The following is a 24913-nucleotide window of genomic DNA, read 5'->3' on the forward strand; positions in this document are numbered from 1 at the left end:
TCTACATGGTAAGTCTGCCTTTCGTCTATCTACATTGAGAAAAAAAGTATGGTCAAAACTACCAGAATATGGTAAAATTTACAGTTTTTCTAATTCTATAGGTACGCCAAAGACTCAGTAATTTCCACCGAAGCACTTTGGTAATGATTTTGGTAAAATTAACAATGAAATATGTTTTTATAATATGTGATAAAATTTGGTTAATGTGATAAAATGTGGTAAATGTGATGAAATTTGGTTATTTCATCAGGAAAACTTAGAGCATAGCATAAAAACTATTTATTCGGGCAAATTTACTTTTCAGTTTAGTATTTTTTACTAAATGTGTGATAATAAGGATTTATAATTTTAAAAACTAGAATTTCCTGGGAACTGTCACCATATGGACGAAACATTTATCAAACGAATGGCTTAAATATCCTATATTTTGGCTTTATTATTTGGTTAATATATATATATATATATATATATGTATTGTTATATATATATATATATATATATATATATATATATATATATATATATATATATATATATATATATATATATATATATAAATAGGAAAGTATTATATTTAATTAAGTTTAAGAAAAATAAACTGATTTTTAGCGAACAGAACATGGTTTTATTTTTAATAGAAGAACATCATCTTATACTGTTATTAAGAACGAAAGTTGCTATAAAATATCTAAAGGGAATATAAAAGTTTTGATTGAAAATATAATGTTCGTTTCGAAAACGTCTCGAAGAGAAAACGAATGAAATAGTCTAAAGTAAAAATATATGATACCGTCTTGTTGTATATTTATGAGTATTATAAGTTATAATACAATTCTTATTTCTCAGAGAAGGAAATCTCATAGATGTTATTATTTTAAATTTTATATAAAAATGAAATAAAGCTTGTCTGATACCTACGAAAATACCAAAACAAAGTTAAAGCAGTTGACAAAGTACTCATTTCTGTTTGAATAAATTTTGAAACCACAATTTAACGTAGCAGAAAAATAAAATAAAGTACTTTTTACCAGTATTCGTTGTTATCTAAGTCGACGTTGATCAAAATTTGTATGTAGTGAAGATTAGAGCCTAGGTCACTCATACAAGGTAGGTAACTCAAGAAATAATTTAAAAAACTGCTTTGAAGAATTCTTTTTAAAACATAAGTTGTTTGTTTTACTTAAAATGATGCCTTCTTTTATCACTATAACGAAACAATCAAATTTCATTGCCGACGTTATAGAAATTTTAGGTATATTTTCTGAGAAATGTTTGGTATGATTAATAGGAATATGATTTAAAAAATAAATTATGATAAAATAGGCGATAATGTATTGTCTTGAGCTAAAAAATAAAAGGCGTTTTTTTCGGATTTTCTGCAAGATACTGCAATTTAACACTCTTTGGGACAAATGGGAAACTTATGATTAACAGGACGCTATACCTGCGGGAGCAACTTTTAATTACAAATTCTCTTTAACCACCACACTGTAAAGAATATATAGTTTCTGCGTTTTTGACGAAACCGTTTCCTAGTGAATGCTCCGAGCGAACATTTTGTCAAAGTGACGAATTTAGAATAAGACACGGTGTTTCAAATATTGAAAAGAAATTTTCAAAATATCAAAATGAAATTACAAATACAATCTGGATTACGCAATGGGCATTTTCATATTTTTGCATTTTTTTCAGAAACTGAAACTTCATGGGTAATGGATTGCTAGAACTCACTTTTTTTTATACTTTATATTTTAAATTAGTTACGGAGGTGAAACAGAATTTGTGACGCAGAGTTTTTTCCACGGTATAGCATCCTCTGTAATATAAAAGATCCCGACTGGCCAAGAAGTAGTAATCAACAAATAGCTATTCAGAAATTTCATCCAGAAACATACTGAGATACTTGACATTGATTTTTCCTGAAGCAAGTTTAAAGAGCTTAGTGAGAGATTCTTACACTAAACATTACAATTTTGTGTGATATTGAATTTAAGATAATGAGGATTTAGTTTCCAGACGGTAATCATTACCTATATTTACGGCAAACCTAACTTTTAAGGATTATTTTTAGTCTGATATAAAGTTCCGCTGCTCTAAAAAAGTTCTCCATAATACTGTTTATTATTTTGCTAAAAAAGAGGGCCCAAACAAATGCAGTTTCTTTTTATACGATTAGCAGTAATTTTAAAAATACTTCAATTCATATTGTGAAAATTTTTAAGAAATACTCGCCGGTAAAAAGAAAAAGATAAAACCAGCTGGGCATACTTATTGTTCAGTGTTATTTCTGGAGCGAGAAATCTTTACACTAAACTTCAAAATTTTGTGTGATATTGAAACTCAGATAATGAAGATTTAGTTTCCAGGCAGCAATCATTATCTATATTTACGGCAAACCTAACTTTTAAGGATTATCTTTAGTTTGATATAAAGTTCCGCTGCTCTAAAAAAGTTCGCCTTAATACTGTTTATTATTTTGCTAAAAAAGGGGGCCCAAACAAATGCAGTTTCTTTTTATACGATCAGCAGTAATTATAAAAATACTTTAAATTCATATTGTGAAAATTTTTAAGAAATGTTCTCCCGTAAAAAGAAAAAGATAAAACCTGCTGGGCATACTTATTGTCCTGTCTTAGTTCTGGATAACATTTTTGTTGCATCCCTTTCAAAAATGACCTCTTTTCTAAAGCCAGTACACATTATATATTACTTAGTTTCAACTTCTTCTGTCAATAAATGTTTTGTAACAGTATAAAATAATGATGATGTCTTAATTTAAAGGTTTTACACATTGCATATATTTGGCGTGTTAGCTATACAATGCAATGTAAAAATTTTTAGTTTAGAGTTGCCATCATTCGTATTGAAGTGCTTTGGTGTCTCAAGCACATTTTTAAGTACAAAATTGTATTTATCGTACAAAAATCATATAAAATTGAAAAAAAAATTTTTTTTGAAAGAACTAATCGGAATAAATTACTAAGAATGTGTTTGTTTTTTAAACGAAATGTTTTTGCAATGAATCCAATAAATTGATTCTAATGCGCCTGAAAACAAACAGTTGTCAGAAAACAAATAAACAAAAAAAAATAATTGACTAAATAAAACTATAACAGTGAAACGTTAATAAATGGGACTACATGCAGTGTAAAAAGTTTTAGTTTGACACAACAACAAAAACTGAGGGCAACTATACACCAAAATTTTTACAATTGGGGAGAAACACTTCAACCTACATACTGGAATTAAAATTTAAAGTATAGGAAACGCGAAATCAGTTAAATCTAAAATAAAACCTGCAGTGTCAAATGTTGAAATAGTTTCTTTCAAAATACCGAAGTGTAAACAAAAGTATGGCTGGATTACACAACATTACGCAGTGGATAGGTATATTTATAATTTTAAAGTACCATTGGAAGTGGCACAGAATTTGGCATTAAAAGTTTCTCCTGCGGTTTAGCGTCCTACTAAGTCATCGAGATTACATTTTCAAGTAAATTTTTCTTCTTCTTTCGTTTAAAGTTTTATCGAAATCTTTATTTTTGTTTTCAAACATTAAAATTAGGAGCAATAATTGGGGGATAATTGAAAATTGAACAAATTCAATACGACTCTCAGTCAAAGAAGGAAATTGTGGGAATTGAATTATATTTTGGTAATAGCTTTTGAGAAAAATTATCACAGTCTTTATTTTTGCTTTCAAATATTAAAATTAGAGGCAATAATTGCGTGGTAATTAAAAATTGCTCAAATTCAATAAGACTGGCAGTCAAAGAAGAAAATTGTGAGAATTGGATAATATTTTGGTAATAGTTGTTGAGAGGAATTATTAATGCAATAGATGACTTTTTTTCAATAAATCATAATTAATGTAAGTAGTGAGGGTTAATTTATACTTTGTTATTATTTTTTTTTAAATGTTAAAACTCAATTAAGCAATAAGTCCAATTTAACTTGAAATATTTTTAATTCCAAAGAATTATCAAATTTAGCGATGAAAAACTGCTAGAAAATTATATAAACAGGTTGTGGAAGCCTTGTTAATGCTTAAAAGATAGCTTCTCCCCCAGTATCATAAGTAATTCAAGAAGATATGTAATCATGATTTTTTTTTCTTCTGAAAATGCAATATTATTTAAAACATTTTTAATTATTTAAATCGAGAACCATGCAGTGTGTTAGAAGTTATAGTATACCACGAATCTAATAACTTTTAACATGTAATTAATTAGTATGCTAAATCGTTAACGCAGAAAATAAATTAAATAACGAATCAAGGTATAAAAAACGTACACTGTAAAAACTAACTGGTGTAACCTCCGAGTTATGTGTTGAACAACTCAAAATATCGCGTGACAGAAAACTTTATTTCAGGTAAATACCAAATTGAGCTTTTATATACAATTTACGCAGTGAAGTTAAATCCTTACATCAATAAATAAACTTTATTTCAGGTAAATACCAAATTGAGCTTTTATATACAATTTACGCAGTGAAGTTAAATCCTTACATCAATAAATAAACTTTATTTCAGGTAAATACCAAATTGAGCTTTTATATACAATTTACGCAGCGAAGTTAAATCCTTACATCAATAAATAAACTTTATTTCAGGTAAATACCAAATTGAGCTTCTATATACAATTTACGCAGTGAAGTTAAATCCTTACATCAATAAATAAACTTTATTTCAGGTAAATTCCAAATTGAGCTTTTATATACAATTTACGCCGTGAAGTTAAATCCTTACATCAATAAACTTTATTCCAGGTAAATACCAAATTGAGCTTTTATATGCAATTTACGCAGTGAAGTTAAATCCTTACATCAATAAATAAACTTTATTTCAGGTAAATACCAAATTGAGCTTTTATATACAATTTACGCAGTGAAGTTAAATCCTTACATCAATTAATAAACTTTATTTCAGGTAAATACCAAATTGAGCTTTTATATACAATTTACGCAGTGAAGTTAAATCCTTACATCAATTAATAAACTTTATTTCAGGTAAATACCAAATTGAGCTTTTATATACAATTTACGCAGTGAAGTTAAATCCCTACATCAAATAATAAAGAATAGTCAACACCGAAATTACGTTAATTAACACCTTTCGTAGATTATTTTGAATTATTTTCACCTCTGAAAATTCCAATGTTGGCGAAAATTGAAGATAGTCAGAAGCCAAGTTTACTTCGGATTTTAATTAGAGAAAAATATTGCGTTGGTTTCTACACCAACACAAGGTGTCTTTTCTACACAAGGTATGTATATTTTAAAATGAGTAATAAATATAATTTCATTCTAATTTGTACATATCTGCGAATTATATTAAATAATTTTATAATATTTAATTTCTTTCCGCTTCTGTTACTGTTCTGTCGATTGAGCCTAATTCATAATTATCTTAATATTATCTCGGTAATATGTGTATGCTAAAAACTAATTTTATTTTATGAATTTGTGTGTGTTTACATCTTGAATTAATTGTATCGTAAAACTAACTTCGTTGTATTAGTTCTAACGATGTTTAAAAAAAATTAGTTTTATTTTAATTGAATATAACATTAAATAATATAATATGCATTGTTCTAACATTTTATTTTCTTAAGTATGTGAACATATCAGTTTTTCATTATAATTAAATTTAATAGAAAGAATCATATTAACAGTTAAGCAATAATCATAAGTTACCAAGCAATTAATTTTAAAAGAGATAAAGAGTTATTTTCATAATTTTTGCTTATCTGTGGTGAAGAATAATGTTTTGATTCCCGTTTTAAAAAAATAGTTTGAAACAAAGTTCAGGTGTATGCTTATTTCGGATGTTCACAAACTAAGAGTCGAGTCGATCATAATGGCTTAAAGGGGTGACGGCAAATATGCTAATTAGTTCAAGCTAACTAGCTAGCTATTAAACATCAGAATCAGACACAAAAACGTACTTTCTCTGAATAAACACATCTTTTTAAGACAGATTTTGAATTTTCGAACATCAAAACTTGTGGGTTATTTGCAATCTAGAAAGTCCCGCAGTGAACTGATCGTAAAGACACGGTTTCAAGTAGAACACCGAAATCAAGCATCACTGGCTGCGGTCAGTAAGCTGGTGGGTGACCACTTTGATCTGCCTGCGTAGGGACCAAGGGTGCGCGGTATCGGTTCTCGTTAAACTGTTCTACTGTAAAGTGCTTGACTTCAAGCACAGGTCGTACAGCTACCTCTGCAATCTCTTCTGCAGAGGATCAAAATTGCGATGGCCTGTCTTCAGATCATCATTAGGGATGTTTCCCAGACCGTCGCCAATAGCCCATTGTGCAGCTCTAGTGTGACGTAAATAAAGTATCTACCTGCAATCCGGAAAATATGGTCCCGATAATTTAGTCTGAGTTTGAGTTCATTTCACATTTTGCTATATTTTGAGAATCTTTGCTATAAATCGAAAAATCCTTGAACCTAACTATGAAATTATTTTATTCAAAGATAATTCCAAGAAAAAATCGTATTTTTTTATGGTATTCATTATTTTTTTAATAACGATAAAAATGTATTGAATTTTAAAGCATTCAATTTTTTTATTATTTTAAATTATGTAAGCTTAAAAAACAAAATACAAATTTAAACGAATTTAGTCGAATAATTTTTAAGAAATAGAAATTAAAAATTTGATTTTTTTTTTGAAATTTCATAACTTAGGAACTATTCAATCTATTTCTCTCAACCTTTATATTTCCTTTTCTAAAATTACATAGTTTAAAATGGTGTAAGCATTATTAACATAACTGAATATTTCTGCTCCTTGTCAAATAAAATGAGCCGAGCTCAGAGGTTAAAGCACTGAACTCTCATTGTGAAGTACTGTGGATCAATATCCAGTGACGGCTTAAAGCTCTCACAGCTTCAAATGACCAAAAATTAAAAATTGTGTTTTTACATGGAATCAGCTTTGGCTAAAAGAATTTTTGTACAAAATTTTTTAAGACTTTCTGAGACACATGGCTAATTTCTCAGAAAGGGAAATTAACATTAAGGGGTCTAAATTTCGGCATTAACTATTGGGATCATAATTATCCAGATTACAGTTACTCTCTATATTTTGAGGGTAGATAACCCGAATGTTACCGACCGAGTTTATGGTCTCAATAATTTAATCAACAAAGAAGTAGCCAGTTTGAGCCCCTTAATGTTTTTTTCACATCTGTCTATTTCATCATATGTCTCGAACTACTAGGAGAATTTTACACTCTCGATTATGAACAATAATTCAAAAAAAATTCAATGTTTAAAAACAATTAATAATATTCACCTATCACTTTTTTTATTAATCGGCAATTTTTTGAATTTTAAAATATGTAGATTTTGACATTATTGTAAACTCTAATTTTCAAGGAAGAAAATTTAAAATGTTATGAAAGTTTAAGCTAACCATCATCTCCTGAAAACTGAAAATCTGCTAGTAAAATTTATATAAGTACATTTGAAAACTCACAGCCTTACCTTTCTAATTGTTTTGAAAATTATTTATGTCAGAGAATCTCTACAATGGGTTTTTGTTCTCAGAATATTACAGTGAAACTGTAAAGCAGTGACTTTTCAAATATTTACTTTACATTATATTTTCGACTTTACTTCCAGTATTTTAACTTTTCCGGAATACTGGTCAGCTCAGTGCTAAGCAGTTCCGGGGCAAATTTTCTAAAAGAAGCAATTTCAAATTTTCATTTCTCGAGATCTATTCAGTGCATAACTTGTATTTTGTTATTTAAAATTACGTAATCTAAAAAAATGTAAGAAATTGCGTGCCTTACGATTTTTTTTAACTTTACTAACTAAAGCTAAAAAAGCAAACTATTTAGATAAATAGGTTTTATATGTATGTGCTTTATTTTTCTTCCTTCACGAACTCTAAAGATAGGATGAAATATGTAAAAAGCAAGGAGTACAAATTTTCTACTTCTTTCAGTTTAGGTCATGCTTTTCAGATTTTGGAGGCTTCTCCTTATTTTGGATGCAAACGATCCAAATCTTTCGAAAAAAGATATGTTAGTTCTGTAAATGTACGTTTTATGTTTGATTTCGTAACTTAAATTATCGTTTACTGTTCTAAATCAGTAATTGTGAATTTGTTGAGTCTTTAAGTCTATATGTTATAATATGTAAATTCAACCATTAAATCAAAACTTATGCAGATGTTTAGCTTATTTTTGGGGAGAGGAGATCCAATACAGTTCTTTTTTATATTATCCAAAATGTAGATTAATAGTTATCTACAACATATAATAAATTAGAATGTTATCTTTCAAAATATACAATTAAATATTAAATAAAAAGTTGGGAAGTCTACAAAAGGTTAATCAATTTATTAACCTTAATTCTTATTGCCAAGGGCTTCTGTTCTTTTCGAGGAAAATACCTGGTTTATTCGTAAGAATAAACCAGGTTTTTGCACAGCATTGCAACTCTAGTTACAACATTTTTTTTTATATCATTATACAAATATTTTAAATAAAATGAAAATAAAATGCTAAATATCAGAACTAAAACCTTACTTCGATGTTTTTACGGAGATCAAATCTATCGACAGAGTTCTTGAGATAAGAGTTGATACAATAATCTAAATCTCTGAGAGAGGATTTTAATGCTTGATCACGATCTTCATTGATTTGTAGAATATGTCTTATTCTAGATCTGATTTCACATATAGTGTGGAACACTGATCGAAAAGACAGCTGTAAAAAATGTGTGCCAAAATTAGTAAATACATTTAAAGTAATAATTTAATCAAAAATGTTCACTAATGTATTAAAATAAATAAGATATATTTGTTACAAACATTGTATTTCGAATAAAAAAGAAAATTTGAGATATTTTAGTTTTACAACACCCGATTGTTTTTAAAACAAAGTAGTGCGCACAATTCAGTGAAGCAAATCCATCTGATACTATAAGTATATCATAACACCAAAAAACTACTCTATACCAAAAATGGTATAAAGTAGTTTTTTGGTGTTATGATTGTTTTTAAAACGAAGTAGTGCGCACAATTCAGTAAAGCAAATCCATCTGATACTATAAGTATATCATAACACCAAAAAACTACTTTATACCAAAAATGGTATAATGAAACGCTAAGAATAGTCCTGGGTGTAGTAAACACCACAAATGTTTTCTTTAGTTCTGAAGTAGTTCCCACCATGTTTGGTGTTGAGTACCATCATATTCGATAGTAAATGATCTTCTGACGACTTCCAAAAGCAGACTCTATTTTGGAACGAAAAAAAAGAAAGAAAAATTAATAAATGAGGGTGAGTTACATTTAGGCATTCTTTATTATCAGTGTTTAGATTAAAAAACGCTATTTAAAGTGTATATAATCGTTAAATTTGGCGTTAGCTTGATGCAAACTCAAAAAGTCTTCTTACAGTTTTTCAACACCAGATTGGAAGAGGTATTACAAAACGTTTTTTCCAGCGCACTGATAACTTGGTGTTTTATTTCAAAATTGAATAAGATTCAGTTCAAACTTCCGTGGCGCAATCAGTTAGTGTCGTGTTATCAAAAACATTTTACCTCACTTAAGTTAGCGAAATATCACAATATATTTTATTTTGAAAATGCATTAATTTTACCAAAAGCCTCCTCGGTGTAACCGACTTGCGTGTTCGGTTGTTAATCAAAAAGTTTGTGGCTGAAATACACCAAGAGTATTAATGTAAGAATACATTGGTCAATCAATTTCATCACTAATTTGGCAAATTAAATATAATAATTTTGAACATCATTGTTAAGTTTTTAAAACATAATGACAATGCATAACAGTACAAATATGTAAATATTTAATGTAACTGCTGAACTGTACCATAATTAAGAGGTATTTTTCAAAATGTTGCAGGAAAGTTGTTAACACCATGGGTGAATAACTCAGTATTGATTCTAATAAGAGTAATGATTTGGAGCAAAATTAATGTTGCGAGCCTAGTAGTTAATCCCTTAACAATTGGTTAATTTTCAAGAAAACGGTCTTAAAAGTGCATATTTTTTTCACATATCACAAATACGCGTATTTTATTAGTGCTGACATCTAGTTTAAAATAAACTAACTATCTACAATTTACCTTAAAAATATCCTGGTACTGCCATCTGGTGTGTAAAATGAGAAATTAAATGCTTTCCGGGCAAGGAGAAATGAATTAGTTTTATTCTTATTGGCGCATTACTACTGAACATTCCAGCCTGGAAATATCATGGAAGCGAGAAATAGAGGGCGAAACCTCATCCCGTCATTTTCACGGGAGCGAGAAGGAAGGGGTTAAGATGTTTTTTATTTGACTTTTATTATGCTGGTGATGGAACTCCTGGATCGATTATGGGGCAAACTCATGCTTTCTTGAATGAAACTTATTCTTATTTATGTTCCTTAGAGAGAAAAAGAACCCAGCTTAAACCAGTTAGTGGAAACAACGTGCGTTCCGTCAATCACCGGGGTGTTGCACATCACTACTGTTTGACCAATTTGAGATATTGTCATTTGAATAGTAAATTACTGTACCATTTAAATCCATTAAAAGTAGATTAATTAAAAAAAAACTTATTCAAAAAGTAATGAAAATGAGCCCAGATTTAAACGACGAAAATGTAAACTCTTAGAGTAAGAGATACTGATGCTATTGAAACTTTATTTGCTAACACAAGAACAAACACAATTTAAACAGAAATAAAATTTATATGAATGAATGCATAAACATTTTCCACTCTGTAAGTGTTTAAACTTATAAAAAAGAAAATAATTAAATTTTTAGGTGGATTTTTATTTAAATTGTTAAAGTGTACAGTGTAAGTACAGTAATTATTACAGTGTGGTAAAGCAAATTAAATTATAATAAAAGTAATAAAATATATAACTGCATCATCTCCATAGCAATTAATTTATATACTTGCCTTTTGTTTTACAACTATAAAGCAGATTGCAAATTAAAAAAAAATTATTACTAAGCTACTCATTTTGCTCATTATATGAAAAGCAATATAATAAATAGTTGCATCTCATCCATAGCAATTATAAATATGTTCATAACATATAATTAGATAATGCTCCTTTTTGTTTTGTAACTATAAAATAAACTGTAATGAAAAATCAGTTTGCCAACTTAAACATTACATAAGTTGATTTAAAACAGATTTATAAAATTTTTTTACTAATGTTAATCTATATATCCTGAAAACATATTCCGTTGAACAGGGACGTAACACATTCATGAAAAATAATACAGTTTAAAAGTTGAAAATTATGATATTTAAAAAAAATAAAATAAATAAATGCTCAATATTTAAAGAGTAGAAAATTGAGTTTTTTTTTTGATTGATTAGATTTCTAATATTTGACAGATATGGAGTAAATTAATTTATGAAATTTCCTATTATTGCCAGCAATGATCGTTCAACAAAATTAATTAATTTTTAAAAAAAATTATTTCATAATATAATATTGATTTGTTCAAAATTATAGAAATTCTCAATTCTGAAAGCAATGATTACTACATGAATTATTTAAATGAGTTGTTTAAAGATTATATAAAAGTGACAGTCTGCTCATTACTTAGAATTAATGATTCCATAAAAAATCTTCTAGTGTCAAAACTGCAGTGATAAAGAATGACTCTAGTTCTGATAGATAGACACAGTTGAAAGGATATTTGAATGTTAAGGTTTCAGGACTTGCAATCACCCATAGAAGTGAAAAGAATTATCTTTAAATGAAAGCCTCGGCCCGATCTGGTTGTGCTACTGGTAATGATGTTTTCAAATATTTTTAAGACAGAGTTTTACACTGGTTTCACAAAGGTTTAAGGCAAAGCTCTCTGAGGCTACATATTTCCGATTTGAGGTACGAAATAGACATTATGCCCACGATTTCTTTTCTTGGAAAGTTTTTATAATGAAAAAAATTAATAAACAGCCGGTGTGGCTAGGAACCAAAGTCACTGAAGAACCTCAGAGCTTAACAAACTGTGAATTTAAGTGAAAATGCACCTTAAGGGAATTATATGCATTTGATTCTAAATTCAAATAATATGAGTTGTGCAAACTATATTTTCAACACTTTCTGTAATAAAGAACAAAATCAAACATTAATGTCAAAAAAATAAATGCTTACGGCTAGCTGCCGTCAATAGCAAGAATACTAAATAATATAATAATATAATCTTCTTTGCATTTTTAACCATCTGTTTTCCTACATTGTTAAAAGTTTTATTCTAAAATTATGGTAAAATAACTGCAGCTGTCTGTCCAACCGATTAACCGTAAAGTTTACGGTAAAGAACATTTTTTTTCCTTTATGGTTTTGAAACCATTTACAAAAAGCATAGTTATTAAACCATGAATACAAAACTATACAGTTTTTTAACCATTTATAACTAGCATTTTTCAAAAACGTAAAAAATTATTCATTATTTAACTAGAAGTAGGAGCTCGACTTTTCGTAAGGTAATGGGCATTGGAGAGTGCCCGACGCTGGAAATTCTTCTTGTGTTGAAGGGAATGGAGGAAATATAGAGGTGGCAACACTAGGACTCGAACTTCAGTTCTCCCGTTCAGAAGATTGACAGATAAGCCCGCTCGGCTATGATACGTACGCAGTTGCAAAGAACTAAGTAGCTTCATTAGGTGGTCCTAGTTAGTGCGATAAAATTCTGGTTGTTTAACCGTATTAGGTGAAAGCAGTTAATAAACAGCTTTTCTCAAACTTAACAGTTTGATTACCATTTTATCCATGGTTATTTGACTGTTTTGATTAAATACGGTAAAATAACCATTCAATAAATTGTTATTAAACCATTTTTTTCGAGAAATTTCTAACGGTGTATGAATAACAGTTAAAGTTTTATTATATTCCAATCAGTCATTTTCTTTCAATACTTTAATATTTCCTATAATTGGGGAATGTAACATGATACCACATATCACAATATACGACATTAAAGAATAGATGTGCATTAAAAAGTCTCATTTTATTAAGGGTACCATGACTTTAAAAAGTTTGATTGTGAGTGTCATACTAAATCTGTATTTAAAATAGTTCATGGTGAGAAGCTTTTGGTGATAGTAATCATCCGGTTTTAAATGCTATGCTCCTGATTGCCCATCCGGCAGAGATTTTTTTCAACTCCAAAACCACCATCACCATCAAAGTGTATTCAAAATCGCAGGAGAGCAATATAATTTTTTTTTTTGGCAAAATCTTTCAAAAAGAGAATTATGGAATTTCATTCCTTAGATTTTTACCTTTTTGCTCTCTTTAAAAAAATTTGAAAAGCCAACAAATAAATTTTGATGAAAAAGTTTAAAAATTTGTTACGACTTGCGATGCGGAGAAACTATGCAATTTCTACAAAGAATGTTTTTAAAAACTTGTAAATAATTCGGAGAAAGTCATCAACATAATGGTGCGTTAAGCTGTGTAATAAACACAATGTGTTGTGAAATTGTGTCATGTGATTTGGGTTTTAATTGGGCATGAACTTTGTAATCACCATGAGCCATTCCGAGCTAAAGTGGATCAAGTTATAGTTTTGAGATAATGAAGGTTAAACTTTATTAACACTGGTTGAATCCATAAGGATTTATAGCAATTTGTCATTAGGATATGCACCATTAACAAGCATACGAATACAAACAACTGCAAATTTTTTGTATACTTTTGGACTTGTTCCTTTAAGCTTTGAAAACTTCATATATCCCTGATTATGAGAAAGATTCATTATAAGGTATGCGTCATCTTATTATTTTAAAAATGGCCTTGAGTCTAAATTTAGAAGAATTAACAGAATTTTTTTTTTAAAATATTGGAAAAATTTACAAATCGTGCTTCGTTTTGATTCTTTACGAAATTGCAAAGAACAAAAGAACTTTTATTTCCAAAATATTTGCTTCTAATCAAGGATTAAACTAAAAGGAAAATTTCTGCTTCAATTTCGAGAAAATTTAGTATTTTGTTTTTTTAATGCTTTATACAACAAATCGTTAGTAGCAACTTAGTAACTAGTGACACTTTAACATTTAAACTCAATCTGAATTGTTGCCAGAAGTATTTCGCCAGTAATGGCAGCTATTAACATTTTTTATAGAGTTGCAGATAAACGAAGACTGAATTTTCACTCTGGCGTTTGTATAAAGAATTTTATTCTTAATTTAAAAAATAATTTAACTTTTTATTGAAAAAATAATAGTAAAAAATAAAATCTATTAAACTTTTCTCAAATAAATCATATCAGAAGCTATAACTAATTTATTTGCTCGAGTCTTTTTTTATTTTATTTATCGAGTTTATTTGTCGTAAAATCCAAGTTCAGTGTAAATAAAACAGAAATTCTTCTAACATATTCCTACATTTTATAAATAAATGCAAGCCTTACAGGAATAACACCTTCATTTCAAATTTGTATTAATTTTTTTTCAAAATCGACTGTTCTTTCGAAATTGTTTCCAATAAAGCATTTTAAATACACAGGTGAGCAAACCCAATGTTTTAAATTAATAAATGTCAGGTTGATTTTTCGGATTATTAGAAAATAAAATAGAATAAAATACTGATTTTTTGAATAAAATGGATCTTCAGAATACAATACTGATTTTTTGAATAAAATAGATCTTTAGAATACAATACTGATTTTTTGAATAAAATAGATCTTTAGAATACAATACTGATTTTTTGAATAAAATAGATCTTTAGAATACAATACTGACTTATTTGCATGTTTTAATTTGTAAAAATGACCAACAATAGAACACATTTGAAACTAGTTTCGATAAACTAGATAACTTTATTGGGAAAAGAAATTTATAGCTCATGAAACAGAATGAAGTATTGGTTAAATCTATTTTTGATAGTTCTAGCACAACACTCACTGTACATTATGATTAGTTTTCTTTGAAAGGTAACTAAACCAGACATAAAATACATACTAAATAACTATCTTGAGACCTTTGCCTAATTTATTATAATTTTAGACAGACTTTATTGTTGTTGCAATTCGGTCAACAATGCTTCTCTTTAAGAATTTGAGTGAGAATTCTTAATGTTCTTTGCCAACTTTATTGATTAAGGAAAATTTTATTTACTTATCCGAGCAATAAATAATAAGGTATGTATTTTAATATAAAATTTTTTGTTTGTACTTTTTTGGAAAAAAAACTTTTATTATAGTTTCTGATTCACTAAAATATATTCCTAAAGAGTAAAACAAAAGCGCATTTAAAATTTAAAAAAAAAATGAAAGAAGAAGTTGTTTATCTTTTAAAAGTTGAATTTTGCTCTTTTAGTTTTGAATATTTTTTTGAGTGAAAATTGCTAGAAACTTTTGAAATTTTTTAGATACTCATATCAGACTTCTTTTTATTAATACACGATTCACTACAAAATTAAGTAAAAAAAATGTAAATTTTTCTCGAGCTTGCGCAGTATAAAAGAATTATTTTAATTATTCATATTTTACGCAATTATAAAAAAATTTTCTCAAATTTTGAAAAATTAATTTTTTAATTAATTTTAAATAGCTGCAAAAGTTTTGTTTAATTTTATTGAGTATTTTTAAAGTTATAGCAAATAAACATAAGACAAAAAAAATTAATGCTTTTTTTAAGAAAATGTCCATATTTCTACAAAAACTTAAGCTAGATTTACGAAATTTTGTTCAATTATCGCATATAATAACCAAAATAATTGTTACAAGTTACAAATTTATTGCTATGTTTTTCGGCATAAGGGGTTCAAAAACGCTATTTTCCGTTTGTAATTTATTGTCGGTTCCTCAAACCTCTAAAACTTCATTGATAAGTGTGAGAAATCGCATTACCTATACACATTGAAATTCATAAAATGATTCTCGAAGCGTCCTTTGAGAAAGATAAAAAAATGTATATATATATATATATATATATATATATATATATATATATATATATACATACATACACTCGATAACAAAAAAATCAACGCACCAAGAAAGAGTTGTCCGATTGAAACGAAAATTGGTGGATAAGAAGACAATGTACAGAATAGTAAATGATTAAAATTTCGGAACAATTGAATAATTTATTGCAGAGTTACAGTAACAAGTTCAATAAGGTGTTGACCCGCCTCTAGCCTGGATACAAGCTGCCATACGGCGTGGCATAGACCGATAAAGCTGCCGCATGGTCTCTTGCGGTATTTCCTGCTAAATTCAATCCAATTGACGAACGAGGTCATCAACATTCCGTGTCAGATGCAATCACCTTCCCATCATATCCCAGACATGCTCGATAGGAGAGAGATCTGGTGATCTGGCAGGCCGAGGAAGAGTTTGACAAGCTTGCAGACAGCTCGTAGCAACACGTGCCGTATGTGGTCTGGTATTGTCCTGCTGAAAAACCAGCCCAGGGAGCTGCAAAAGGAACGGTAGCAAAACAGGTCTTAGGATGTCGTCAACGTACCGCTGTGTAGTAAGTGTACCTCTAATGACGACCAAAGGGGTCCGGCTGTCAAAGGAAATGGCACCCCCAGACTATAATGCCTTGTTAAGGGCCGGTGTGGCGTGCAATAGTGAAGGCAGGATCCCCCCTCTGCCCTGTGCGTCACCAAACACGTCTTCGATGATCGTCAGGACACAGTTGGAAGCGGGAATCGTCGCTAAAGACTATATGTCCCCAGGCGGCATCATTGATCGAACGTCGATTTTGCGCGTCTTTGTGCGTTCTTGGTGAGTCGATTTTTTTGTTATCGAGTGTATATATATATATATATATATATATATATATATATATATATATATATATATATATATATATATATATATATATATATATATATATATATATATATATATATATATATATATATATATACTACGCTACTCGCTACTCGCTTTATAGTTTATGCTTTTTTTCTTCTTTTTTTTTCTTTTTATCTCATTTTACTTTCTGTTTTTACGCGTTATATTTTTATTTATTGTGTTCTATTTTATTTGTTGTAATTCTTGTAAAAAAATTTTTTGAGTGCTCGTCGCACTATTGTATTAATATATTTTGCTTTGGCTATAATGATACAGTATCAGAAAGCACTATTTTTTGCGGATATAATCGTGTGGGCTGAGGAAAAGATATCTTTTATTTTCCGGATTTTTAAATTTTTTTTTTTTATCCTTTCTTCTTTTTTATATATATATATATATATATATATATATATATGCGCACCTTTTTTAAAAATGTAATTTTTATGAAATCTATTTTTATTATTTTTTGTGTAAAAACAAGTGCAAGGATTCCAGATTTTTTTTTTTTTTTTTTTTTGCATAATTCTGGTCCAACTTCAGCAGCTAGGAAATAGCATAACAGTTAAAATTTGGATTGCTATCTTCGTTTGGAATCTTTGTTATGTTTGTTATCTTTGTTAGAATTGACTCAACATTGAACCTTATTATCGGTACTTTGAGCCAAAATATCGTAATGCAACTGTGTAAATAAATAACGATAGGGTGTTGAATTGAACGGTATATGTTGTCCAAATGAACCACAGTAGTGAAAAGTTACAAAAAGATTAATTTTCGCTATACTATGCTTCAGTATGGCCCCGTTATAAGATTTTAGCAAATTTGAACGAAATAATGACTAAAAAGCTCCGAAATATCTGTTTATTTACACTGTTAGAAATTTCTTTTAAAAAGTGTTTAAATAAAAATTTATTTGCTACTTTATCATATTTAACCATATATGGCAGTACTTTTACTTTCGTTACTTGTACCGCCGGTACAAGTAAAAAGTACGTACTTTTACTTGTACTTCGTTACTTTTTAAATTTAGTACTTTTACTTGTACTTTCGTTACTTTTTTAGGGAAAAAGTACAAGTATTTGTAACGAAAATATCGAACGAAATCGTTATTTTTTTCTAAAACTCGGTAAGCTTTCTAAAAAAAAAAATATTAAATTGAAAAAAAATGCTTAGGTTTTTCTTAATTTATAAAATTAATGTGCAATATACATGCATTCACAGCTAACTTCGTGTTTAAATACCTTCTGTTTCAACTTATACTGCACATTCAATTATTTTTTACTAGCTCAAAGATCACAAAGCTATCTGAAACCCTGTGTTTGCTTTGTTTATGTTTGTGCTTTTAAAACGCGTCTCTAAAGAGTAAAACAATCTTAAATCAATGGTAATTTAAATAAATAAAAATAATAAGCTAAAAATTAAAATCAATAGATAAAATTTCTTTTTCGTGCAAATCCATAAAAAGTTTGAAATTAAAACTATATTTGATTTTAAAATTATATTATACGATTATATTATAAAATTATATTATAATATTCTTTCGAATTTAAAAATAAATTTAAATCCATAACTTTCAAAATTAAAAATAATTAAATAAATGACAACAATTTGGCAAAAACTTTAAAGAGCATAAGAATATTATTCAATAAAATTTTAGGTTACTTTGAATTTCCGATTTCCTAGAAATATACTTTTAAATCGTTACTTTTTTTGTTTAGTACTTGTACTTTTACTAGTACTTTTTACTCGTTACTTTTTAAAATAAGAACTTTTTACTTTTTACTCGTTACTTTTTTAAAAATACTTGTACTTTTACTCGTTACTTTTTAAAAGTAACGTTGCCATATATGTATTTAACTGAATCATAATAAGGTAATTTAATTTATTAATTTAATTTAATTTATTAATGGGAAGAAAAATCATTTATTTATTGTTGTTGGAACCTAAATGGTTAAACAAACCATGGTCAATGAGAATCGAACTCATGTTCATTGAAAGCTTTAAGCTAAGCCATGTGATAAGTATTGCAAATTGTTTTTTTTTTTAATCTTACATCATCGGATGCCTAACACAACAGCGATGTCTAATTATCTTATAGAAATAAGAATGTTTCGAACATTCATGAAGCCACTTATTTTTTTTCAGCTGGGTACATACTTCGGCCAGAGGGCAAATGTATCAATTTCATGACGCGCTGAAGGGGGACTCGATCGGGGGATCCTTTAACACTTCAGGAGAGTAGTTTGATGTGTTCTTCACCTCTCACTTGGTGAACATGGATTACTGGATTACGAAATTCTTCCACTCATAGTTGGCAGCACCAAAAAATTGCTTCAGAAAATTCTATTATATTTCTCATCTCCCACAGTAGATGATGATTAAAGAACAAACTTAGGTAAACAAATTAATCCACTACATAAACAAATTAAGCCACATTTCATAGTTCACAAAGCGCAATTCAACCACAACCTAACTCAAATGTCCAGTTAAATTTCATTTTTAAGGTTTCGAAACCATGCTAGTTGTAAATGGTTACCGAACCATATAGTTTCGCATTCATGGCTTTTAAGTGCATTTCTTGTAAACGGTTTCATATTTGTAGAGAAATATATAAGTAATAAGTAGAGAAATGTTCCTAACGGTAAACTTGACAGTTTATTGGATGGACGGACACCAAGTTATTTTATTGCAATTTTAGAATTAAAATTCTTAAAGTGCACTTGTAACAATTTAAATTGGTCTAAAATTTACCTTCATAAAATGTTTACTCAAATGTCTTGTAAAAGTAAGCAAACATAACAAGAAGAACAGAAATTTATTAACTGCATAAAATGGCAGATTACAGGAAACTCTTTATTTGTTAAAAAATAAATTACTTTAGTTAAGTTTTATAATTTTTTAAGCAAAATTCACGTAGATATTTGTTATTTTCAGTTTGAAATTTAATAAATTATAGGATAACCATTTGAAGGTGATAATTAAAAAAACTACTTTATTACTTATAATTTTTTTTGGCGTAACTGTCTAAAAATTTTAAATTTTTAAAATCAAAGTATTTGAACCCTAATAAACGTTAATTTATTGCGTATAATGACACTGATTCATAATAGATTTTAATAAGAAATTAATAAGCCAGTGATTAATAAAAGTCATTTTTTGTTTTATTTTGTACAACCCCAGGCTATTTTAATATTTAAAGTATTCATCTTATTTTTGCATGATAAATTAACTTTGCTTTAAAATATGCTTTTTTACATTAATTTTATATTAAAAGGATAAAGATAAAATTTATTTTGATAAGTATCTGTTTCATTTAATGTAAAAGAATATTATTATTTTGCTTGAGATAAACACACAATGTCTCTCATTATTGAGTACGTATTCCATCTAGATATAAAAGATTTTTATAAACAAATGTATTTTTAAATTTGACTCTTATAAATTAAATTCCCAAATGTATCATAAAAGTAATTACAGCAATAAAATGTTGGAAGTTAGTCTAAATAAAATCAAATCATTTCTTTCTCAAAAGCTCTAAAATATGAATAAAAAAAATTTGATTAGAGACCTCCATAATTTGCTTGCAAACTGAAAAATTTTATAAAATAAATATTTTTAATACACTTATTTTCATTTAATCACCTCTTTTTAATTAAAATTAATGCTAAAATCACTCTTCCATTATGTAAAGCAATAAACATTTTCATATTCCATGCAAGCTGTAAAAAATTTCGGATCAAATTAATGTAAAAAGTACCGGGGAAACTCAGGATGCTGGTAATTTTTACCGTAGAATCCCTTTTTGCGGTACACAATACGGAAAAATTATATAAAACAAACATTTTTACTACACTTATTTTCATTTAATCACCTCTTCTTTATTAAAATTAATGGTAAACTCACTCTTCCATTATGTAAAGCAATAAATATTTTCACATTCCATGCAAGCTGTAAAAAATTTCGGATCAAATTAAGATAAAAAGTACCGGGAAAACTCAGGATGCTGGTACTTTTTACCGTTGAATCCATTTTTGCCGGAACATAATACGGAACAAAAATATGATATATCGTAATTTTTCTACAGTAATATTTACTGTAAAATCATCAAATTACTCTTATTAAAAATGCAGTATAATATTTTATGGTAAAAATGAATTTTAAGGTAAAATGGATTTTGCGGATGATGTACCCTAAATGCCGGTATTTTATACCGTAATTTGATCCGGAAGCAACAGTGCACTATCTGCATTACATTAATGCTTTTTTTTATACTCATGCGTTTTCAAGACAAAGCAATTAATGCTGGTTATCTCTGTAAGGTATATTTCGTGAAATGCAGCTACACACTCTGACGAGTAATTAGTTGTATGCTTTTCGAAAAAATTGTATCAAAAACTTTGAATGTTCTAAAATGATATACTATTTTTCCTGCTTTGGTGTTTTGATTAGATTTTTAAACTAAGTTTTATATTACAAAAAATTGCATCAAAACTTTTCAAACTCTAGTGGGTGTAATCAAAGTTGAGTGTGAATTGAATCAGGTGATAAATTGTACATAACGAAAAAAAAAAATGGTTAAATAACATTTTATTTAATTGCTATATTAATACCATATTCAACCAAATTAGTCTAGTAATCATAAAAATGAAGGTTTTCAAACTGTTAACAGTGAGAAATTTTTTTGTACTATTTTCACCGAATACGGTTAAACACCCAGAATTTTATCTACGCCAGATAGGCTCACCATATGAAGCCACTTAGTTCCTTGAAATTTGGCACATATTATAGCCGAGAAGAGCTTCGAATCCCAGCGTTGATACAACAATATTTCTCCAATTTCTTTTACAAATGACGAGCTTTCAGGGTCCTGAATTTACCATGGTGACCCTGGATTATTTGAATTCGAAACCCTTATTCACGCATAGATGGCAACACCACAAAGCTGCTTAACAAAAAAAGTTTAGTATTTCCCATTTATCGCCATATCTGGCATCACCAAATTACAAGTGAAGAGCTTACTTTGGTTTGTTATTGTGTTGTGTGTTAGAATTCATGAGTATACATTTTTAACATAATTCAGTTGGTATAAAAAATATTTACAAATAATCAGATAAAAAATTTGATTTATAGTTATGGTTTCTTTTAGCTTATTCATGTTTAAAGATGTAATAAGAAAACTATCGTATTTGCTTTCAATTACCTTTCATGTGATTTAAAAGACATTAGTTTGTTTCAATAGAGGGATTTAGCACTTTCATATAATTTGTTCGTTTCACATGTTCACGTATGTTTGCACTGTGCAGTTATAGAACAATATAGGTTATCTATTGAATTCTGCATAACATATTTAAACATATTCACTCGTGAACATACAGTAAGTTGCAACGTGAGCATGCAGGTTCTCGTACGTATGTTTTACACTGTACAGACACTGTAGAACATATGTAATCATGGGGAATACTGCAATAAAATTCTAAATATCACTATTTATGAAAAAATACATTAAATTTCCAATTTTTTATATTCAAACATTAATGGAGAATCCAAATATTATCAAAATTGAGATCTATGTCAGAAAATAATTAAATAGAATTTTATATTTTTCTTTTTATCCCATTTCCTTTCCTTTACTTTAATTTTTAATCTGTGTTACTTTTTACTACATATAATCAATCATTCAAAGCTCTTTGTTATGGATTACAGAAACGACAAAAGTATTTTATGACGTGTCTTTATTTAAAGTTGATTGTTATATTATGCATTTAAATCTGAGCTAAAAATATTAGTTTCGAAGGAAATGAAGAGTTCTAGCACTATTAGTACATCGCAAATTTTAGACTTGAATAGCAATAAAGAGTTACTGTGCATTTTCGGCTTAAAATAACAAATTTTAGATTTAAAATAATAAGTATACATATTAATGAGGGATTCAAAGTAACTCCTTCCAAATTTAACAACTGTAGTGAGTTACTGTTAACTGTTTAATTAACTGTAACTGTTTAATTAACTATAGTGAGAATTGCGTTAGTTTACGCAATATTTATCTCCTTAAATTTCGATGCAATATTAGTTCTAAATAAATTAGAGCAAATCTTACCTTATCTTTACAATGTAAAATTTCCTAATAAAGTATTTTAGTTCTGTGAAAAGTAACATAAAATCGAAAGCTTACCTTTTCCAGCATACACTCTGTGATAAAAAAAAAACTTTACTGAATAATGTTTCAATGTTTTTCAATATTTTTTTAATTTTTATTCTATAATGGTCATCTTTTAAGGAATATTGTCATGTTCATTTAAAATGTACTTGGATATTTTTGAGTAATTAGTAAAACATGTAACTATATGAGAGAAGTACAAGTAATGATGCGCAAATAAAGGTATTTTATGGACGGAAAAAGTAAAATTTTGAGCTAAATTTATTGATTTATCACTAGATGAGTTCTAATTAAAATTAGAAATTTTAAAGAATTTCTACGTAAACTTAAACTTTGGTTACATTTACCTATTTCAAAATAAATCAGACGTGCTTGAATCTAATTTTCATAAGTTTAATGAAACTTGTAAAATTACAAAGAGAGATCGGATTAAAATAACATAGAAAAAAATATGAACTTCACTAATTTAATGATGCATTAAATAATTGCTGGAATAATTAATGCAGGTAAAAAAATAGATTTTTATAAAAAAAATGAAAAAAAAATCAAATTCTACAGAACTACATAAAAAAAGGTTTTATTTTTAATTATTCGTTCCAGGTTTTGAAATTGGAAGACAGTGCATTAAAAAGGTTCCAAATTTCAAGTTTTACGTTAAAAAAATTAAAGTAGGTTCAAAATTAAAATATTAAATAGATTTCAAAATAATGATTTTTTTTAAAATTTTTTTTAGGATTCTGAAACATATTTGAATTAGGATGCGAAAATATAAATAGAAATCTTTTAAAATTTCGTTTATTCTCGAATACGAAATAACATCAGAGTGTTTAAATAATTATAAAATTTGTTTATAATAACATATATATATATATATTAAACAAGATGGGAATTTAAACGAATAATCTGAGGAAACTGAAGCGGAAAAATACACTTGATAACATAAAAATCATATTTGCTTTAAAAAACATGAAGCTGGAAAAAGTTGTTATGTTTCCAGCTCTCAAAATATGCAGTTCATTTTCAAGACTCACCAGTCGTGAATGAGGATGTCTCTTTCACGTCTGGCGTGTCTTGAGACTGGGCGCCTATTTGGAGTTCTCAAAATATGTCGACTGCTTTCATATTCGTATTTCTTGTAGCAAATGAAGCTTCTATAGTATCAAGTGCTTATTTTTTGTTATTAAGAAATCAAACTTTTTTAAGAAATAAAGTATGAAATCAAGCTTTTTGTTTAATAGCTACTTTTTTTTTAATCCCAGAGTGTAAAAGCAGTAGTATGGCATCAAATAAAACTTCTCTACGTCATAAAGATCAATAAAATGAATGTATTTAGCTTACTCTGTATTGCCCCCAGAATAAAGCTGCTATGAACCACTAGGCAAACTCTGAAATTGCACAGAAATATGTGTTAAATAAGATTATTATAAGTGAATCAATACTTACTACTACAACTGAAAACAATATTTTTGATTTTAGATCATGTGCATGTTCCAGTTCAGGTATACTATCCAAAGCATCCAATCTATCTACTCGAGATTGTGCATATAAACTTCCGTACCTACGAATCAGAGCAGTTGGTCTTCCTTCGCCCATTGATAAGTTTTCGAAACGCATTCCCCTGTCTAACATCAAACGGGCTTGTTCGGCTAATCTGAAGAAAAAAAATTTAAATTATATTTTAGAATGTTGTTTTAAACTCATTACTGATAATAGAAGAGGTTATACTCTTTGAATATGAAATATGCATCTCAAGGTCACGCGATTTCTCCAGTTTCCACATTTTTCCTCTTTCTGTTGTCAAATCTGTGTCGGTTGGTTACGCCCAAATCCTGCATTTTTATCCTACATTTCAGTAAAGAATTAGACTATACTTGCATGGAAAAAAAAGCAAGATTTGTCGTAACCTAGGAAACATAGAAAGTAAAAATGTGGAGACTGGGAAAAT

The 24913-nt window shown here is 28.2% G+C and overlaps 1 protein-coding gene and 1 long non-coding RNA gene across 2 annotated transcripts in view; one reads left to right on the plus strand and one right to left on the minus strand.

Moving 5' to 3' along the window:
- Window positions 1-24913, minus strand: part of LOC107455311 (uncharacterized) — a 133663-nt gene that overhangs the window by 5670 nt on the left and 103080 nt on the right. The window contains exons 5-6 of the mRNA XM_071187964.2: window positions 24412-24619; window positions 8553-8732 (exon numbers count right to left, since the gene is read on the minus strand). Coding sequence (XP_071044065.1) covers window positions 8553-8732; window positions 24412-24619 — 388 coding nt within the window. The remainder of the gene's footprint in view (window positions 1-8552; window positions 8733-24411; window positions 24620-24913) is intronic.
- Window positions 5077-24574, plus strand: LOC147801823 (uncharacterized). The gene is made up of 3 exons (XR_015430302.1): window positions 5077-5267; window positions 11633-11790; window positions 24445-24574. It is a non-coding gene; the product is annotated as an uncharacterized LOC147801823 (long non-coding RNA).

This window comes from Parasteatoda tepidariorum, chromosome 11 (genome assembly GCF_982258835.1).
Source record: "Parasteatoda tepidariorum strain Cologne lab strain chromosome 11, Ptep-v5.0, whole genome shotgun sequence".
Classification (NCBI taxonomy): Eukaryota; Metazoa; Arthropoda; class Arachnida; order Araneae; family Theridiidae; genus Parasteatoda; species Parasteatoda tepidariorum.